We start from the raw sequence: 18,535 nt of genomic DNA, 5'->3' as shown, positions 1-18,535 counted from the left end.
AGGACAGGATTATAAATGAATTTGTTAGAGGAGCTGTGAAAGTGGGACCCATGGGGGAAAATAAACAAGAGAGCAGACTAAGGTGGTACGGACACTTACAGAGAAAAGGGGAAGAGTATATCCGAAACAGAGTTGAAGATATAAAGACTGATGGAGAGAGAAGGAGAGGAAGACCAAAGATGAGGTGGAAGGATAAGATATCCGGGGACCTAAGGGAGAAAGGATGGAAGAAGAAGAGACAATGGATAGAGTACTATGGAGGAGAAGGATCCAGAAGAGCAACGCCAGCCCTACGTGACGTGGGACAAGGCGACGATAAAGAAGAAGAAGAAGAAAGAAGAAAGAAGAAGAGAGATAAGAAAGCGACCTAACAAAAGCGTGTTAAAGTATACATCCTAACGGAATCTTAACACAAGTCACGAAACGAAGGGAGAAATAAAAAAAAAAAAAGAATAAAGATTAAGAAGACGTAAACGCACGAAATCCACTACTATAATGAGAATGAGTACGGCGGTAATTGGTTGTCTTCCGATGCCAGCTGTCGATAGAAGCGTCTCACACCACCACCTTTCTTCTTGAGAATCCTTAACGTTGCCGTTCCGTTCAGTTGACGTCCTGAGTGAGTGCCGCCATTTGGAACGCACTTCGTGACGTTCCTTTCGGTGACTCCCCCTGTGAATGGACGTAACGCCGTGCTCAGGCTGGCGGCGTGGCAGGCGCGCGCCTACCTGCGGCAGCTGTGCGCGGCCGTGTGCTACCTGCAGGCGCGCGCCATCGTGCACAAGGACATCAAGCCCGCCAACCTGCTACTCGCGCCCGACGGCCGCCTCACGCTGGCCGACTTCGGCGTCGCCGAGGCGCTGCCGCTCTTCTCGCAGGGCGACACCTGCACGCGCAGCGAGGGCTCGCCCGCCTTCCAGCCGCCTGAGGTGGGCCGCTCCTCGTCTCACCAGGCTGCCCGGACATCACTTCCCCACAGTTCCAATAAATAAAATAAAACATAAACATTAGATGATTTCCGAGTACAATAACTTCTTTATGTTAATAAACCATTCTCGAGTTTCAAGCCGCGTCAAGTGGTTTACTGCCCACGAGATTTCGGCAGAGGTCTCCTGTGCCATTGTGAAGTGGATGACTGTCGTGTGGTTCTCATTGCCGTGCTTATATAGCCGCGCGGGTCCGGACTGAAGCGCCTAGAACCGCTCGGCCACCGCGGCCGGCGCGAGCGGAAGGGCGGCGGGAGGGGGGGGGGGGGGGGCGGGCGACAGTGAAGATGGTTCTTGCGGCTTTGGGCCGGCAGGGCGGCGAGGCCTTCATGGTGATAATGCTATGTAGTCTGTCACCGAGACATCACAAGAATATCGTCTACATCCCAAAGGCGTGTCTGCAGCCGAAATCTGAATGCAACCTTCAACTCAAATGTTAATGCAACGTGCCTGAACCTTACAGCTTTACCTAATCGTGTGGCGTTCTTAACTTTGCTGGTCAGTGCGTATCGCCTTCACCATTAGATGATCCCTAACGTAGGTAAGACACTGTTGGGTTCAGGTGACCGAGGAAAATTTATATTATGTGGTCCTATACATTTCCCGATTAAGTTTTTCAACTTGTTGATTAACTGTGCAATAGGCCTTTTTATTAGTGTCATTGGAATGGTAAACATGTGTATAGTATTAATCAGCAACTGGAAACATGATTACTGTGTAATTAAACACCCCTAAAGAATTGCATGGGGCATGACCACGCAGCTGTGGACGCTTCTCCGTGTGGGCGTGACACAGCGCGAAACTGTTTTTTACGTTCGTAGAAAAAATTCAGTTTTTAAGTTATTTCTGTGCAGAATTCAGATGCAAATGGCTCATTTCGTTTTCGTTTAGGACACGTCCGTTACCTATGCACGATGACAAGTTGCTGAGCTACAGAAGAGGGAAACCTTGCGTCACTCGGGCGCTCGTGTGAACTGTTACACAGGGGGCATCGCGAATAGAGTCACTGAACAAAGGGTTGCGTGTCGTTGCGAGGATCGTGTGAACTGGGACTAAGCGTACCGGACAAAGGAAACAGCGTGAGCTGAAGAGCCGCCACGAGCGTGAACAATAGTTCGTACTCAGTGGAACACGGCTTGTGAAAGGTTTAGGTCAGAGACATTTTTTGTGCAACAACGCTTGCATAAATCAGTTATGAAGAGCAGCTTCACTTTTGACACTGATGCTCGATGATTTAACATTTTGCCGAAACGGAAGTGATTGGCGGCGTAAAGACAGCTCATACCGTCCAGGAAAGGGTTAAAAGTAGTGCAGGGTCTTATTGAAAGAGTACTCACTGAATTAAATTGAAATGCTGCAGGGAACCAAATGCAGAATGGCCACGGCGGAATTCAAAACAAGTCTCTATCATTCAACACATAGAATGACTTGGAGGCTGTTCCTAATCATTTGCAATTAGGTTCCATACTGGGGAATTTTGTGAGTATATGTACGCTTTTGAAAATTTTATTGTGCCCTACAAGGATCAGTTACCATTAATTGCTGATGCAACTCACAAGAGGCAGCCTCCTTAGCTGAGAGACCACGGTCGCGTTCTCGCTTCCCGAGCACGGGGTCCCGGGTTCGATTCCCGGCTGGGTCAGGGATTTTCACCTGCCTCGAGATGACTGGGTGTTTGTGTTGCCCTCATCATTTCAATTTCGTTACTTGGGTATCGAATTTACGAGCTCCACACACCGCAAAGTGGCCCTGGCTTACCGGCGGCTTTTGCAGTCGATTCGGCACCATGTCCACGGTCAAGTGCACCGTAACTTAAACCAACTCCAACGTGTGTCCTGTGTCAACATGTATGTCGCCCCTAAACTGATACACGTCGCCCAGATCCTCTCGGTGCTGTTCCTCCTTGGCCGCCGCATCCAATCAGCCTTTGGATATTTCGTGTCAGCAGGGGCACTTTTCAAAGTCCGCTACAACACTCTAACACTGCCTCCTGCAAAAGGCGGCCTCGGACTCGTCAACGTGCGGGCACTATCTTCTGCACTCTTTGTCCACACTCTGTTGCGGCACTGGCAGGGGACGGTTCCGTCCTTAACACGCAGTCTCTCAGATATCCTCCGACCAGCTTCTCTCGATCCACCGATCAATGTGGCACCTATTTCTCCATTATTGTACCACGTCGCCAATTGTTTCATAGAACTCAGCTACGTTCGGGCCGATCTTCCAGTCACCCGTCCTCCCCGTACAAAATATTATTATCGTTTGTTTATGCTGTCCAACCCTTGCGACCCCATGGTGCTACAGCATCCTGACATTAACTGGCGAACGGTTTGGGGGTGTGTGCATGCACCCTTTTTACCGTCGTCTGTGTCTGCACTCTGGTATGTTTTAGTCTATGGCAAATACCTGACTAATAGTCGACTTTATCGCATGGGACTGGCCACCTCCCCACTCTCCCCGCACTGCCAGCTCGAAGACACCGACGAGCACCGTCTTACTTGCTCCCTCAAACGAAACGTATGGCTCCTCCTCCAACGAATCGTGGGCTTTTACCTCCGTGCCCAGCCAACGACGGCAACCCGAGATTTCTTGTTGTTGCCCCAGACATTTCACTGCCGTCTTGCTAAGGACCATCATACACTCATCTGGTTTCGAGGACAGGCTATATAATACCTCTTTCAGAGTGGTCCGCATACATTCCTTGACTTCTGGTACAAAGTTGTGACCGCGCATAGCACCCTCACCTGAAAACCATCTTACCGACAAACTTTTGCCGGTTATCTCCGCAGCGTCTTCCTTGATCCCCCGCAAAGTTGGGGTGTGCCATGCCTACCCGTCACGTGTTTCAACACCCTCATCCACGATCTCATGCATCGAAAAAAAAGAAGACAGAATATATAATATTTTGTAGAATTTCATGTTTTTCTAATATATTTGTTTAACTACCAATCATTTGAATATGTTTAAATGGTACCTTGATGAACTGTTGCAGTGTATATACAGGGTGTTACAAAAAGGTACGGCCAGACTTTGAGGAAACATTCCTCACACACAAATAAAGAAAAGATGTTATGTGGACATGTGTCCGGAAACGCTTAATTTCCATGTTAGAGCTCATTTTAGTTCCGTCCACCTACGCTCAATGGAGCACGTTATCATGATTTTATACGGGATACTCTACCTGTGCTGCTAGAACATGTGCCTTTACAAGTACGACACAACATGTGGTTCATGCACGATGGAGCTCCTGCACATTTCAGTCTAAGTGTTCGTACGCTTCTCAACAACATATTCGGTGACCGATGGATTGGTAGAGGCGGACCAATTCCACGGCCTCCACGCTCTTCTGACGTCAACCCTCGCGACTTTCATTTATGGGGGCATTTGAAAGCTCTTGTCTATGCAACCCCGGTGCCAAATGTAGAGATTCTTCGTGCTCGTATTGCGGACGGCTGTGATACAATACGCCATTCTCCAGGGCTGCATCAGCGCATCAGGGATTCCATGCGACGGAGGGTGGATGCATGTATCCTCGCTAACGGAGGACATTTTGAACATTTCCTGAAACAAAGTGTTTGAAGTCACGCTGGTACGTTATGTTGCTGTGTGTTTCCATTCCATGATTAATGTGATTTGAAGAGAAGTAATAAAATGAGCTCTAACATGGAAAGTAAGCGTTTCCGGACACATGTCCACATAACATACTTTCTTTCTTTGTGTGTGAGGAATGTTTCCTGAAAGTTTGGCCGTACCTTTTTGTAACACCCTATATATCAGTGTGCTGACCCCACGCCCCTGCACAAAGGATGACAGAGCGGTTGGCCGGTCCCGATTGGCCCATCTGGGCCAGAACGCGGAGCTTTGCTTTGCTTGCTTCAGTTCAGAAGGAGAATTAAATAAATCATTCAAGTCTCAACGCGCAGGTGTTATGAGCTGTCAGAAAACCATTGCTCGTGACTGTTGTATTCCTTGGCAGAGTTTAATCAGTTTCATTGACAAACGTGTTCTTTAATTTATATACAATAGGACACAATATACTGACTATTGTCCAGGCTGACGAGTAGATGGCACGTATCAGGTGAAGATCATGTATCTACCTGTTGCCTACTCTTTGCTTTCTTTTGACTTTTTACTGAAAACAATACAGTCATTTACAAGTGTAAAGCGACATCTGCAGAATTTTTATACATCTATACAATGCAAGACACTGTTGAGTGCATGGCATTGGGTGCCAGTTCCATTTGCGTGTGGAGCGCGGGAGTAATGGATTGCGTAAAAGCCTCTGTCTGCCCTCTAATCTCGTTCGCGATCTTTGCAGGAGCGTGAAGCATTGTAGTATGTTTCTAGATTCTTCGCCTATGGCAGCCCTTGACAGGATAGTTTGCGTCTCTCTACAAGTATCCTCCCCTTCAGTGGTTCTTACAAGGGAACCTCCCCATCGCACCCCCCTCAGATTTAGTTATAAGTTGGCACAGTGGATAGGCCTTGAAAAACTGAACACATATCAATCGAGAAAACAGGAAGAAGTTGTGTATGACTGAGTAGTCCATGTGCAAGATAGGCAACATCAAGGATAGTGTGAGCTCAGGAGCGCCGTGGTCCCGTGGTTAGCGCGAGCAGCTGCAGAACGAGAAGTGCTGGGTTCAAGTCTTCCCGCGAACGAAATATTTAATTTCTTTATTTTCGCGAAGTTATGATCTGTCCGTTCGTTCATTGACGTCTCTGTTCCCTGTAACAAGTTTAGTGTCTGTGTTTTGCGACCGCACCGCAAAATCGTGCGATTAGTAGACGAAAGGACGTGCCTCTCCAATGGGAACCAAACATTTGATCGCAAGGTCATAGGTCAACCGATTCCTTCACAGGAAAACACGTCTGATATATTCTATACGACAGTGGTGACGGCATGTGCGTCACATGAGAGGAATATGTTGTCGACCCACATAACTTGTACACTTGGCGAATGGGTAAAAAGATTCTTCTATCTTGCCCAATTTAGGTTTTCTTGTGGATGTGATAATTAATCCCAAAAAAGTGATAAAACATAAGAGTTTGTCACATAAACTGAAAATAAAAAATTAAACTTTTCACTTAAGGGAAGACTTGAACACGAAGGACCTCTGGCCCCGCAGCTGCTCACGCTAACCACGGTACCACGGCGCTCCTGAGCTCACAGTATCCTACATGTTGCATATGTTGCGCATGGACTACTCAGTTTATATATTTTGCTTATTTTTTTCATAGTTCCACACAACTTCTTCCTGTTTTCTCGATTGATCTGTGTTCAGTTTTTCAAGGCCTATCCACTGTGCCAACTTATAACTAAATCTGAGGGTGGTGCAATGGGGAGGTTTCCTTGTTAGCATCTCAGTATCGCTCCTTCATGGATCAAATAAACCTACCACCATTCGTCTTGCTCTTCTTTGTGTACCTTCCCTACAGGGTTATTTTAAAAGATTGAAGCGATTTCATAAGTACACTGTACCTACATTAATTGAAAAATTGTCACAAAACTCAACACTCCTATAAAAGATCTCATAAAGTTTTGAACTGTTACAGTCACGCTTCAGATTTCTGACACTAGAGCGTAGCAGGCAGCAGTTCGACAATATGGCGACAGGCGCCTAGAAAGTATATGTCGTGCTGGAAATGCATTCACATCAGTCTGCCGTAGTAGTATTCACCAAAGGTCCACCAACTGCCAACTCAGTTCAGCGATAGTATGCGCTGAATACAACTTCGGGATTCTTATGAAAGGGGGGAAATAACAGGTTTTCCGGAAGTGAGTGAAGAAACAGTTGACTGCATGCGGGTGGGTTTCGTACGTAGCCCTCAGAAGCCTACGAACAGAAAAAGCAAGAGCTGAACATACCGTAACTGACAGTTCGGAAGATACTAAGGAAACAACTGAAGCCTTACCGGTCGCACTTTACACAAGTCCTGACTCTCGATGACGGTCAGACGCTTTGAATTTTGGGCACAGTTGCAACAGCTTATAGAAGAGAGTGGTTTTTATGGGAAACTTGCCTTCAGTGATTTTCGAAGCAACGTTTCCTGTGAACGTCACTGTGAAGAAGTACGATGAGCGAATCTGAGGAGGGAAGAGAACCCCCCTCCCCCTCCATCCCACTATCGTGCGGCAGGTTCGAGATTCAACAAAACGTGCGGTTTAAAGTTTACAGTCTTTCTCCCTGAAAAAAAGCATTACAGGACGTGTCTAGCTGGGCATGCTGGAAAATTAGCTAATGCCAAGACTGGAGACAGACGGTGTGGAACAACCAATAGGACGGTGCTCCACCCCACGTCCAACACGATGTTCGTGAATTATTAAACAGGGAATTGAGAAACCGATGGATGAGCCCTGTTGGGGTTGATTATCAGCAGTTCATATCATGGCCTCCATCCCGACGTAACCTCTTGCTACTTTTTTGTGGGCGGTTGCGTTTAAAACTCAGTGTTTACGCGTCCACCTAGCAGAACTGCGAACTCGCACCAACAGTGATTTTGAACAGACTGATAGGGACATGATGCGCCGAACGTGATATGAACTCGATTATCGACTTGATATCTGCAGAATCAGTGTTTTTCTATATGTGTGACAAGCCCGGTGACAATATGTCAAATAATATAGCTACAGTAAATATTTGAAAACGCTTCAACCATTTATAATAACCCTATATTCCCTATATTACCTTACATTCTCATATATAGTTGATAATCAACAGTTCATCTAGTTACAATTAAACATTTTTATCAACCAAATCTTTTAATGGAATTAGTTTAAAACTGTAGAGGGAGGACATTTTAAAAGTAATACTCAGTTATACTTGCGTATGACATTTCGACACATTCGTCCGTGACTCCTTGTAAGATTCCTCTGAGTTCACTTTGGTGTTACGGTGCTCTGCTAGTTCATATTAAATACTATTGCTGACTGAGGAAAATTAACGTATCTGTTAAATGAAAGCCGCGATGTGCTATTAGACTGAGCCTATTCTGTACAATTTACTGACGTGAGCTTTTGGCGGCGGAGGTGGCGAACTGCGAGCCGTCGTTCTCGGGCTTCAAGCTGGACGTGTGGAGCTGCGGCGTGACGCTGTACTGCATGCTGCTGGGCGTCCACCCCTTCCTGGAGGGTTGCACCAGCGTCTACCAGCTGCAGACGCGCATCGCCCACTACCAGGTCAAACTCACAGCGCGTTACCACACACGAGCGGTGGTAATTGTTTGAATTATCAGACACAAAAATGTTTTTGTTTGTTCGGAGGTTCGTGTCTGCAGTTCTGGTACAGACTGGAATCCACGCGCCACAGTTTCGCAGTACGGCGCTAGAGATGCAATCTCTGCTTTATCAATGAGGTGCGCTATTTAGTTTTTGTCATCTCTGCGGTTCTATGGCGTCGCGATTTCTACGTGTATTACGGCTGCAGACATTTGCCCGTTAAAGAACAAAAAAATAAAAATAAAAGACATAACACTGAAACTTCCTGGCAGATTAAAACTGTGTGCCGCCCGAGACTCGAACTCGGGACCTTTGCCTTTCGCGGGCAAGTTCTCTACCAACTGAGCTACCCAAGCACGACTCACTCCCCCTCCTCACAGCTTCACTTCCGCCAGTATCTCGTCTCCTACTTTCCAAACTTCACAGAAGCTCTCCTGCGAACCATGCAGAACTAGCACTCCAGGAAGAATGGATCTTGTGGAGACAAGGCTTAACCACAGCCAGGGGGATGTCTCCAGAATGAGATTTTCACTCTGCAAAGTTTGGAAGGTAGGAGACGAGGTACTGGCAGAAGTCAAGATGTGAGGACAGGGGGTGAGTCGTGCTTGGGTAGCTCAGTTGGTAGATAACTTGTCCGCGAAAGGAAAAAGGTGCCGAGTTCGAGTCTCGGTCCGGCACACAGTTTTAAGCTGCCATGACGTTACATATTAGCGCACACTCCGCTGCAAAGTGAAAATCTCATTCTGGAGGCATAACACTGTTTGTTTCCAAGTGAGAAGTGAGAATTAAAACCTTGTAACTACCATTCGTAATTAGACACGCTTTCTTCCCCGTTGATAAAGCACGATATTTCCTGTTCTTGTTTACAATTATCTCCTGATATTCGTCCTAAAGCCCGCTATTTGATGTTCTTGTTTACAATTATCTTCTGATATTCGTCCTAGAGCCCGCTATTTGATGTTCTTGTTTACAATTACCTCCTGATATTCGGCCCCTACAGAGTTTTCGAATAATCCTACTCGAAACCTGTACTGTAGTTAGTCTTCGGAGGAACGTTTTTTCGGTGTACGTATTATACAGGGTGCTCCGAAACAGTCAGATTATGCCTGTATGAATGTTACAGGGACGTGAGCAGTAATCATCAAGAAAACAATTCGATACGTTGCGCCGTTTTCGAATTAATTGGCACTGAAATTAGACACTCAGGCCGTCTCGCACACAAATTCAAGCCATCCGTCAGAGACGGTGTCGCCAGAAGCATTCTTCGTTTGGTTTCGTAAAACGGAACAAGAGAGTGGCACAAATATTAGACATGGGACGGTAGTAAGGATCGAACCCAAGCCAAAGACTGAGCAGTCTCGTGCACTGTCTTCTAGGCTGAGAGAGCAATTGACACTAACTGCATCTGGAGGGCCGCTCCAGAGCCCTGACAGGCTAACTTTACTGTTAATTAGCTCGGAAACGGTACAACGTATTGAATGTTTTTCTTAACCAGAACAACCTACCCTGCAACTCCCTTACAAGCTTTGCGGGCTGTTTCTGACCACTCTGTTTAGGATGATTCGGTTACACACTTTCAGGGGTGATGGAAAGCCGTAAATGTATCAATTTGAGGTAAGGGACCCTGGTCCGGAAACGACCGAGTAGAAAATTCTAAGCGAAAACCGTTCTGATACTTTGACAGTAGAATACATGTACCGGTACCGTTGTTGCTAAGACTGCAGGGTAGGCAACTTTCAGAGGCGACAGTAGCGACTCAAAGAAAGAAGAAGAAGAAATCCAGTAAATATACCTCTAAGACGATATGGTACCTTCCAGTCTTGTAATGGGTAAAGCAGAGAGACAATCGGATCATTAATCTTCTTTTCCTTTTACAGTCACCACATGATGAACTGCAGCTTTAGTAAATCCTACTACGTAATCCTATTACGTATCTTTCAACGAGAGCTTGTTAATTTGCGTGGACTGGCGCTTTTTAAACGCCGCGTCCGATTCTGTGTAGGCTGTCCTCGGAAAAAAGGATCGTGTAATATAGAGGACGTCCGGAAAGAATATATAATACCGTTTAAGTCTGAAATATAAGCACACGCAGAAAACATTAGTCACATACATCTGTGCTCAGGTGACAGCCGACCGCACCAGATAGAGTGCGAGCCGACGACAAGCTCTCTCTATCATCTGACCACAGAGCTGTGACACGTTTTGTCCAGTGTGCTTGTATTTCAGGCTTAAACGGTCGAAGAGTTTCGAGGATTACTATTGTAAATAAATAGTCGCTGTTGTGCTGTGTCTGAGCTAGAGCACTGCATCCAGCGGCAGGGCGAGTCAGTGGCAGTCGTTCACCTTTACTCACTATGCACGAGGTTCAGTCTTTCACGCGTTCGAGTGTGCGAGCACATGGCGCGTTCGATCTTAACTACATGCTTGACAGGTATGCTTGCGTTAACGTTTTTCGCAAGCACGCACGCGCTTCCACACGGCACGAGCATCTACAATTACATCTACATAAATACTTCGCTAGCCACCAAGCGGCGTATGGCGGAGAGCACAATTCGCGCCAAAGCTATATTTTCCCCCCTCAGTTCCACTCGCGGATCGCGCGAGGGAAAAACGACTGTCTGAACGCCTCAGTACGAGCTCTTATTACCCTCATCTTTGAATGGTGATCATTGCGCGATTTGAAAGTTGGTGGTAATAATATACGCTCTGCATCCTCGGTGCTCCTACAAGATTCAGTTTGTACCAGAAATCTGTCGAGTTCAGTCGACGATGTGCTGACTTTGGGAGCTTATTTGCTTCTTTAGGAAAAAAAGGGAAACATAATTTGTGGATTAAAGCATGATTAGTCAGTGACCTGGCATATTTAACTCAGGATGAACGAACGAATGTACGAGGGCGTGCTGAAAAGTGTAGCCTCCGAGTTTCTTATGTAGAAATTCTAAGAAGCTTTATAAATAAAATGAACGGTATAAACATTCTACATCTATATTGCTCGTGTCTACACATTTGCAGCACTCTGCCGCTAGAGGGCTCCGAATTGCAGCGTGTATGGTTGGCTCTGAGCACTATGGGACTTAACATCTTAGGTCATCAGTCCCCTAAAACTTAGAACTACTTAAACCTAACTAACCTAAGGACATCACACAACACCCAGCCATCACGAGGCAGAGAAAATCCCTGACCCCTGCAGCGTGTAACACGGCGTGGAGAACGTACCTATGTTGGTGCCTGAGAAACAGCGTGCTGTAATAGAGTTTTGAATTCGAAGCGGTCGTCTGCACGTGGAGCACACACACCTCCAGCATGACAATGGCAGACGAAACAAGAGCGCTACAACAATCCGACGCCTTGGGTTCACTGTCATCGATCATCCTCCATACAGTCGCGACTTGTCCCAAACCGATTCTCATGTATTTTCAAAACTTAAAGAACCCTTCGACGATTTCATTTTGATAGTGATGAAGCAGTGCAAGCAGATATGAGGTTGTAGCTCCGTCAAATTCAAATGGTTCAAATGGCTCTAAGCACTATGGGACTTAACATCTGAGGTCATCACTCCCCTAAACTTAGAACTACTTAAACCTAACTAACCTAAGGACATCACACACATCCATGGCCGAGGCAGGATTCGAACCTGCGACCGTAGCAGCAGCGCGATTCCGCACTGAAGCGCCTAGAACAGCTCGGCCACAGCGGGCTCCGTCAAGGCAGTCAAACATTCTGCAGTGACGGTATCAACAAACTAGTCTCTTGTTGCGAGAAATGTGTAAGTTGAAAGCTGAGTACGTTGACAAATAAATATGCAGACACGAAGAATATAGCTATAGAACGTTAATAACGTTCGTTTTATTTAATATGGTTCAAGAATTTTCGAATCCGGAGACACTGCTTTTGAGCAAGCCATCTTATTTGATCCTTCTGTCATAGTTACCCCTTTGATTTAAAAGAAGGATGCGGTCATCAGGAAGGCCATTACATCACATTAAAGAATAATAGAAACGTACCTTACAACTTTGCATAACTATAATTCAGTCAAGCGTCAGGCAGCTTGTACAGTCCTGACGCTTCTGCAAAATTATCCTGCACATGCCTAAGCACGATTGCACAGAACGCTTGCACGTGTGTGCTTGTGAAGCGTGCAGTTACGTATGTGCTCGATCCTTTCCACGCGGCTAAGGGAACATGACGGTTTGCTAGTCATTAAGCAGCGCTAGTGCAGCAGAAGAGCATCAGGCTGCGCACACTGCTGCTTTGCGCCATTTGCTCATCCACGTGGCTACGCCGCTCGGCGAGGTAGTGTCGGTCATCTTCGGCAATTGCTGGCACGCTCCCTCTCTCGTGGACCGCCGCCGCTTGAACGCTACGCGCATCGAGCAAGCGCTTCTAGTGCTCTAGCCTGACGAGGAGAACACGGCAAGTGCCATAACACGATTTCCCAGAAACTTCGGTCAGTGGAGGAGGAACCAAAATGAGCGAACACTTGTCTCGGCTTGTCCGTAGATACTCGACCGTTTCTGAGAAAACTGCGGTCAGATTTTCGAGATATTTCACATGTCTTTTAGCGCGCTCTTCTCTCAGCCGAAATTGTGACGCAATGGCTAGCTCACGGCCTTTCAGTTTTGCATCCCGCATTCGAAACCCGATTATTACTTTTATTTATTTTATTATATTTTTATTTTTCTATCCATCTACATAAATGGATGCTACACGAACGTTTCTTATCAAGTTAGAGGATACAGTAGCGATATATTGACTGTAAAATTACAACTGGTTTTCACAATAAGTATTAGGCCTACACATTTATTATATAATATGTGTGTTTATGTTATTTTCAGGGGTCACAATCTTTTTAAGTCTCGTATTCTTACATTTCATTCTTATCTAAGTTCTTACATTAATTGTTATATTTCATTCCCATCAGGTTACCTTCCATTCAGAAGGTTGTGCACGCAGCGACTGTTATATTGACTTGTAAATAATAGATTTCAGCTATCAGTCGTCTTTTTGAAATTTTTTTGTTGGCAGACCTAGATTTCAGCTAGAAACTAGCCATTCTCAATGCACTATCATTTTTGATCAATGCATCCACAGTTCATTGAACTGTGGATGAAGCCCGACCGACAGCCATTATATGCATTGATCAAAAATGATAGGACATTGAGAATGCCTAGTTTCTAGCTGAAATCTAGATCTGCCAATAAAAAGTTTCAAAAGGACGACTGATAGCTGAAATCTATTATTTACAAGACATATTTTATTCTTATATTTAATCTTCAGGAAGATTTGTTGAATTCCCTTGGATGGTACCGATCGTAGAAACATCCGAAACATATATTCCGAAGACCACGAGCATCACGCGAAGGACAGTTTGGCACAGCAACATTTCTTCATGTGAATCTCACTCGGGAAAGATACGTCCATAACACTGATGAAGATTTCACGCGTTGGCAATAACGCCGTGGCAATCCACGCATAACGGACCGCTTTTCCATAAACTGCCGCTTGCAGTTGATTATGAATCAAGATACACTACAAAACTAATTTCAAATCTTATCTCCTTTTTTATTTTCATTTTATGTTTTATTTTTTAATTCCTTCCGCTGAAAATAGCTCTGAGCACTATGGTATTTAACATCTATGGACATCAGTCCCCTAGAACTTACAACTACTTAAACCTAACGAACCTAAGGACATCACACAACACCCAGCCATCACGAGGCAGAGAAAATCCCTGACCCCGCCGGGAATCGAACCCGGGAACCCGGGCGCGGGAAGCGAGAACGCTACCGCACGATCTGTAGCGGGCCCTTCCGCTGAGATAAAGTTAGTAGACTAATAAGAACAACAGTATAGCAATATACACTGTAAAACATTCGTGTAGTAATCTTCTACAGACATAGGTATATAAATGAAAGACAAAGATTAAAGCCCGCATCTCGTGGTCGTGCAGTAGCGTTCTCGATTCCCACGCCCGGGTTCCCGGGTTCGATTCCCGGCGGGGTCAGGGATTTTCTCTGCCTCGTGATGGCTGGGTGTTGTGTGATGTCCTTAGGTTAGTTAGGTTTAAGTAGTTCTAAGTTCTAGTTGACTGATGACCACAGATGTTAAGTCCCATAGTGCTCAGAGCCATTTGAACAAAGATTAAAGTAATAATCGGGTTTCGAAAACGGGGCACAAAATTAAGAAGCCGCGACGCTAACAGCTTTACCGCCATTTCGTCTGAGGATACCGCGCGGTACAACGCACGTAAAGTATCGGAAAACACCTCGAAAACTTTGACGGTAGTTTCTGAAAAAAACGGTGGAGTATCTACGGACAAGCCGAGATACGTGTTCTCTTACACGAAAGAGGCAAAGAAACTGGTACGCCTGCCTAATGTCGTGTAAGGCCCCCGTGAGGACGCTGACGTGCCGCAACACGACGTGGCATGGACTCGACTAATGTCCGAAATAGTGTTGGAGGGAACTGACACCAGCAGGGCTGTCCATAAATCCGCAAGAGTACGAAGGGGTGAAGATCTCTACTGAACACCAAGTTGCTTGGCATCCGAGATATGCTCAATAATATTCATGTGTGGGGAGTTTGGTGGCCAGAGGAAGTGTTCCTGGAGCCACTCTGTAGCAATTCTGGACTTGCGGCGTGCCGCATTGTCTTTCTGGAATTTCCCAAGTCCGTCGGAATGCGTAATGGACAGAAATGAATGCAGGTGATCAAACAGGATGCTTACGTACGTGGCACCTATCAGAGTCGTTTCTAGACCTATCAAAAGTCCCACATCACTCCAACTGCACACACCCCACACCATAACAGAGCCTCCGCCAGCTTGAACAGTCTCCTGCTGTTATGCAGGGTCCATGGATTCATGAGGTTGTCTCCATACCCGTACACACCCATCCGCTCTATACAATATGAAAGCAGACTCGTCAGGCCAGGCAACATGTTTCCAGTCATCAACAGTCTAATGTCGGTGTTGGCGGACCCAGGCATCGCGGAAAGCTTTGTGTCGTGCAGTCATCTAGGGTACACGAGTGGGCCTTTGGGTCCGAAAGCCCATACCGATGATGTTTCGTTGAGTGGTTCGCATGCTAACACTTGTTGGTGGCCCACCATTGAAATCTGCAGCAGTTTGCGGAAGGGTTGCACTTCTGACACGCTGAACTATTCTCTTTGGTGGTCGTTGGTCCCGTTCTTGCAGGTTCTTTCTCCGGCCGCAGCAGTGTCGGAGATTTGTTTTGTCGGATTCCTGATATTCACGGTACACTCGTGAAATGGTCGTACGGATAAAATCCCCATCCTCGTCAACGACTGTAATACATTCAAACTCAATAAAGTCCCGATTACCTGCCACTGTAGCAGCAGTAACCGATCTAACAACTGCGCAGCCGACTGCACCGCCGTATTCTACCTATTTACATATCTGTGTATTTGAATAGGCGTGCCTACAGCAGTTTTTTGGAGCTTCCGTGTATATTGACGGCGTCAAGGCCAAGTTTCTGGGAAACTTGGTTATGGCACTTGCCGTGTTCTCCCGTGCGACTGCGCGCGGCCAGTGACAGGGAGAGGTGTCGTGGCGGCAGGTGACGTTCCCGAGCAGCCTGGAGGCGGTGTCTGAGGAGGTGCTGCGCGGACTGATGGCGCGCCTGCCGGCGGACCGCTGGTCGGCGGACCGGCTGTCGCAGCACGCGTGGGTGGTGCGCGCCGCGCCCCCGCCGCCGCTGCCCGCCGCCGCCGCCCTCGCCGCGCCGCCCACAAGGGGCGCCTCCGCGCTGCTGGCGCCGCCCTCGCCGCGCGCCGCCGGCGACTGCCTGCCGCCGCCGCCACCCCCTCCGCCGCCCCCGCCGCCCCCGCCTCCTCCCCCTCCACCTCGTCCTCCGCCGCCGCCGGCCCGACAGCCTGCAGCCGCCCCCGTCGAGGCCCAGGCGCGTAGGCGGCGCCGAGGGTGTCTCCTGTCCTGACCACTGTACTCAACGCATTAAAGTCTGTTCCACGCCACGCTTGTGTTTCTGTGTTTTGATTCTACTCACGTACTGCTAGCCACGGATCGTAGAATACACGGTACGGATGACGAGTTGTGTGCGAAGTAGCAACCCTCGCCCTGGGGTCAACCAGCGGTCAAACAAATGGTTCAAATGCCTCTGAGCACTATGGCACTTAACATCTCACGTGATCAGTGCCCTAGACTTAGAACTACTTAACCCTAGCTAACCCAAGGACATCACACACATCCATGCCCGAGGCACGATTCGAACCTGCGACCGTAGCGGTCGTGCGCTTCCAGGCTGAAGCGCCTCGAAACGCTGGACCACAGCGGCCGGGGCCAGCCGTCATTAGCTCTCCATTGCCATAACATATTCAGTGGTGCTACAGAAAAATGCTGAAGATTAGATGGGTAGACCACATAACTAATGAGAAGGATTTGAGAGTAGAGAAGTTTGTAGCACAACTTGACTAGAAGAAGGGTTCGGTTGGTAGGACATCTTCTGAGACATCAATGGATCACCAATTTAATACTGGAGGCCAGCGTGGAGGGTAAAAATCGTAGAGGGAGATGAAGAAGCTTGCACAGGATAGAGTAGCACGGAGAGCTGCATCAAACCAGTCTCAGGACTGAAGACCACAACAACAAGAACAAGAACAACAACAACAACAACAACAACAGTTGTAGGAACGTTCTGATGAACAATCTGCACGTGAGGCAATACTGAGCCTACGACTTGTCTTAGAAGATAGATTAAGGAAAGCAAACCTACGTTTCTAGTATTTGTAGACTTGGAGAAAGCTTTTAACAATGTTCTGAAGGTGTCAGGGGTAAAATACAGGGAGCGAAAGGGTATTTACAATTTGTACAGAAACCAGATGGCAGTTATTAGAGTCGAGGGGCATGAAAGGGAAGCAGTGGTTGGGAAGGGAGTGAGACAGGGTTGTAGCCTCTCCCCGATGCTATTCCATCTGCATATTGAGCAAGCAGGGAAGGAAACAAAAGAAAAATTCGGAGTAGGTATTAAAATCAATGGAGAAGAAATAAACACTCTGAGGTTCGCCGATGACATTGTAATTCTGTTAGAGACAGCAAAGGACTTGGGAGAGCTGTAGTACGGAATGGACAGTGCCGTGAAGGGAAACAAATGTAGGAACAAATGTAAAATGGAATGTAGTCGAATTAAGTCGGGTGATGCTGAGGGAATTAGATCAGGAAATGAGACACTTAAAGTAGTAAAGGAGTTTTGCTATTTGGGGAGCAAAATAACTGATGATGATCGAAGTAGAGAGGATATAAAATGTAGACTGGCAATGGCAAGGAAAGCGTTTCTGAAGAAGAGAAATTTGTTAACATCGAGTATAGATTTAAGTGTCAGGAAGTCGTTTCTGAAAGTATTTGTATGGAGTGTAGCCATGTATGGAAGTGAAACGTGGACGATAACAAGTTTGGACAAGAAGAGAATAGAAGTTTTTGAAATGTGGTGCTACAGAAAAATGCTGAAGATTAGATGGGTAGATCACATAACTAATGAGAAGGTATTGAATAGAATAGGAGAGAAGAGAAATTTGTGGCACAACTTGACTAGAAGAAGGGATCGGTTGGTAGGACATGTCCTGAGGCATCAAGGGATCACCAATTTAGTACTCGAGTCCAGCGTGGAGGGTAAAAATAATAGAGGGAGACCAAGAAATGAATACACCAAGCAGATTCAGAAGGATGTAGGTTGCAATAGGTACTGGGAGATGAAGAAGTTTGCACAGGATAGAGTAGCATGGAGAGCTGCATCAAACCAGTCTCAGGACTGAAGACAACAACAACAACAACAACAACGTATTGCTAGCCAAGGATAGTAGAATACACGATAAGGATGACGAGGTGCATACGCAGTAGCAACCCTCGCCCTGGGGTCAACCAGCGGTCAAACAAATGGTTCAAATGGCTCTGAGCACTATGGCACTTAACATCTGACGTGATCAGTCCCCTAGACTTAGAACTACTTAAGCCTAACTAACCTAAGGACATCACACATGCCCGAGGCAGGATTCGAACCTGCGACCGTAGCAGCCGCGTGGTTCCGGGCTGAAGCGCGCAGAACCGCTCGATCACAGCGGCCGGCATCAGCGGTCACTCTCCATTGTCATAGCATATTATAGTAATTTACGAGCGAAAACAAGGCTGTTCACGGCAGTGTGAATTTTTATTAGTTAATGACGACTGCGTTCAGAGCTACATCGTAATTATCAGTGTACTGACGGATTTTTAGATTAAGTTGGTAAGTGAAAAATACAGGCTGTCTGCGCTATCGCCAGTTTTGCTAACCACACAGACAACTAAATGAGTTAGGAAACAAGT

General features: G+C 46.7%; 2 protein-coding genes across 2 annotated transcripts in view; both read left to right on the top strand.

Annotated features, from left to right (window-relative positions):
• The window catches only part of LOC126268193 (uncharacterized), an 800,619-nt gene that overhangs the window by 522,815 nt on the left and 259,269 nt on the right, over positions 1-18,535 (top strand). The gene's annotated exons all lie outside the window — the stretch shown is intronic.
• LOC126267857 (serine/threonine-protein kinase stk11-like) overlaps positions 1-18,535 on the top strand; it is a 76,865-nt gene that overhangs the window by 16,515 nt on the left and 41,815 nt on the right. Inside the window, exons 4-6 of the mRNA XM_049973167.1 lie at positions 701-929; positions 8,014-8,163; positions 15,780-15,923. Coding sequence (XP_049829124.1) covers positions 701-929; positions 8,014-8,163; positions 15,780-15,923 — 523 coding nt within the window. The remainder of the gene's footprint in view (positions 1-700; positions 930-8,013; positions 8,164-15,779; positions 15,924-18,535) is intronic.

Source organism: Schistocerca gregaria, chromosome 4, assembly GCF_023897955.1.
Source record: "Schistocerca gregaria isolate iqSchGreg1 chromosome 4, iqSchGreg1.2, whole genome shotgun sequence".
NCBI classification, from domain to species: domain Eukaryota; kingdom Metazoa; phylum Arthropoda; class Insecta; order Orthoptera; family Acrididae; genus Schistocerca; species Schistocerca gregaria.
Note: the sequence above shows the minus strand (reverse complement) of the source record. Positions and strands in the feature narration are given on the sequence as shown.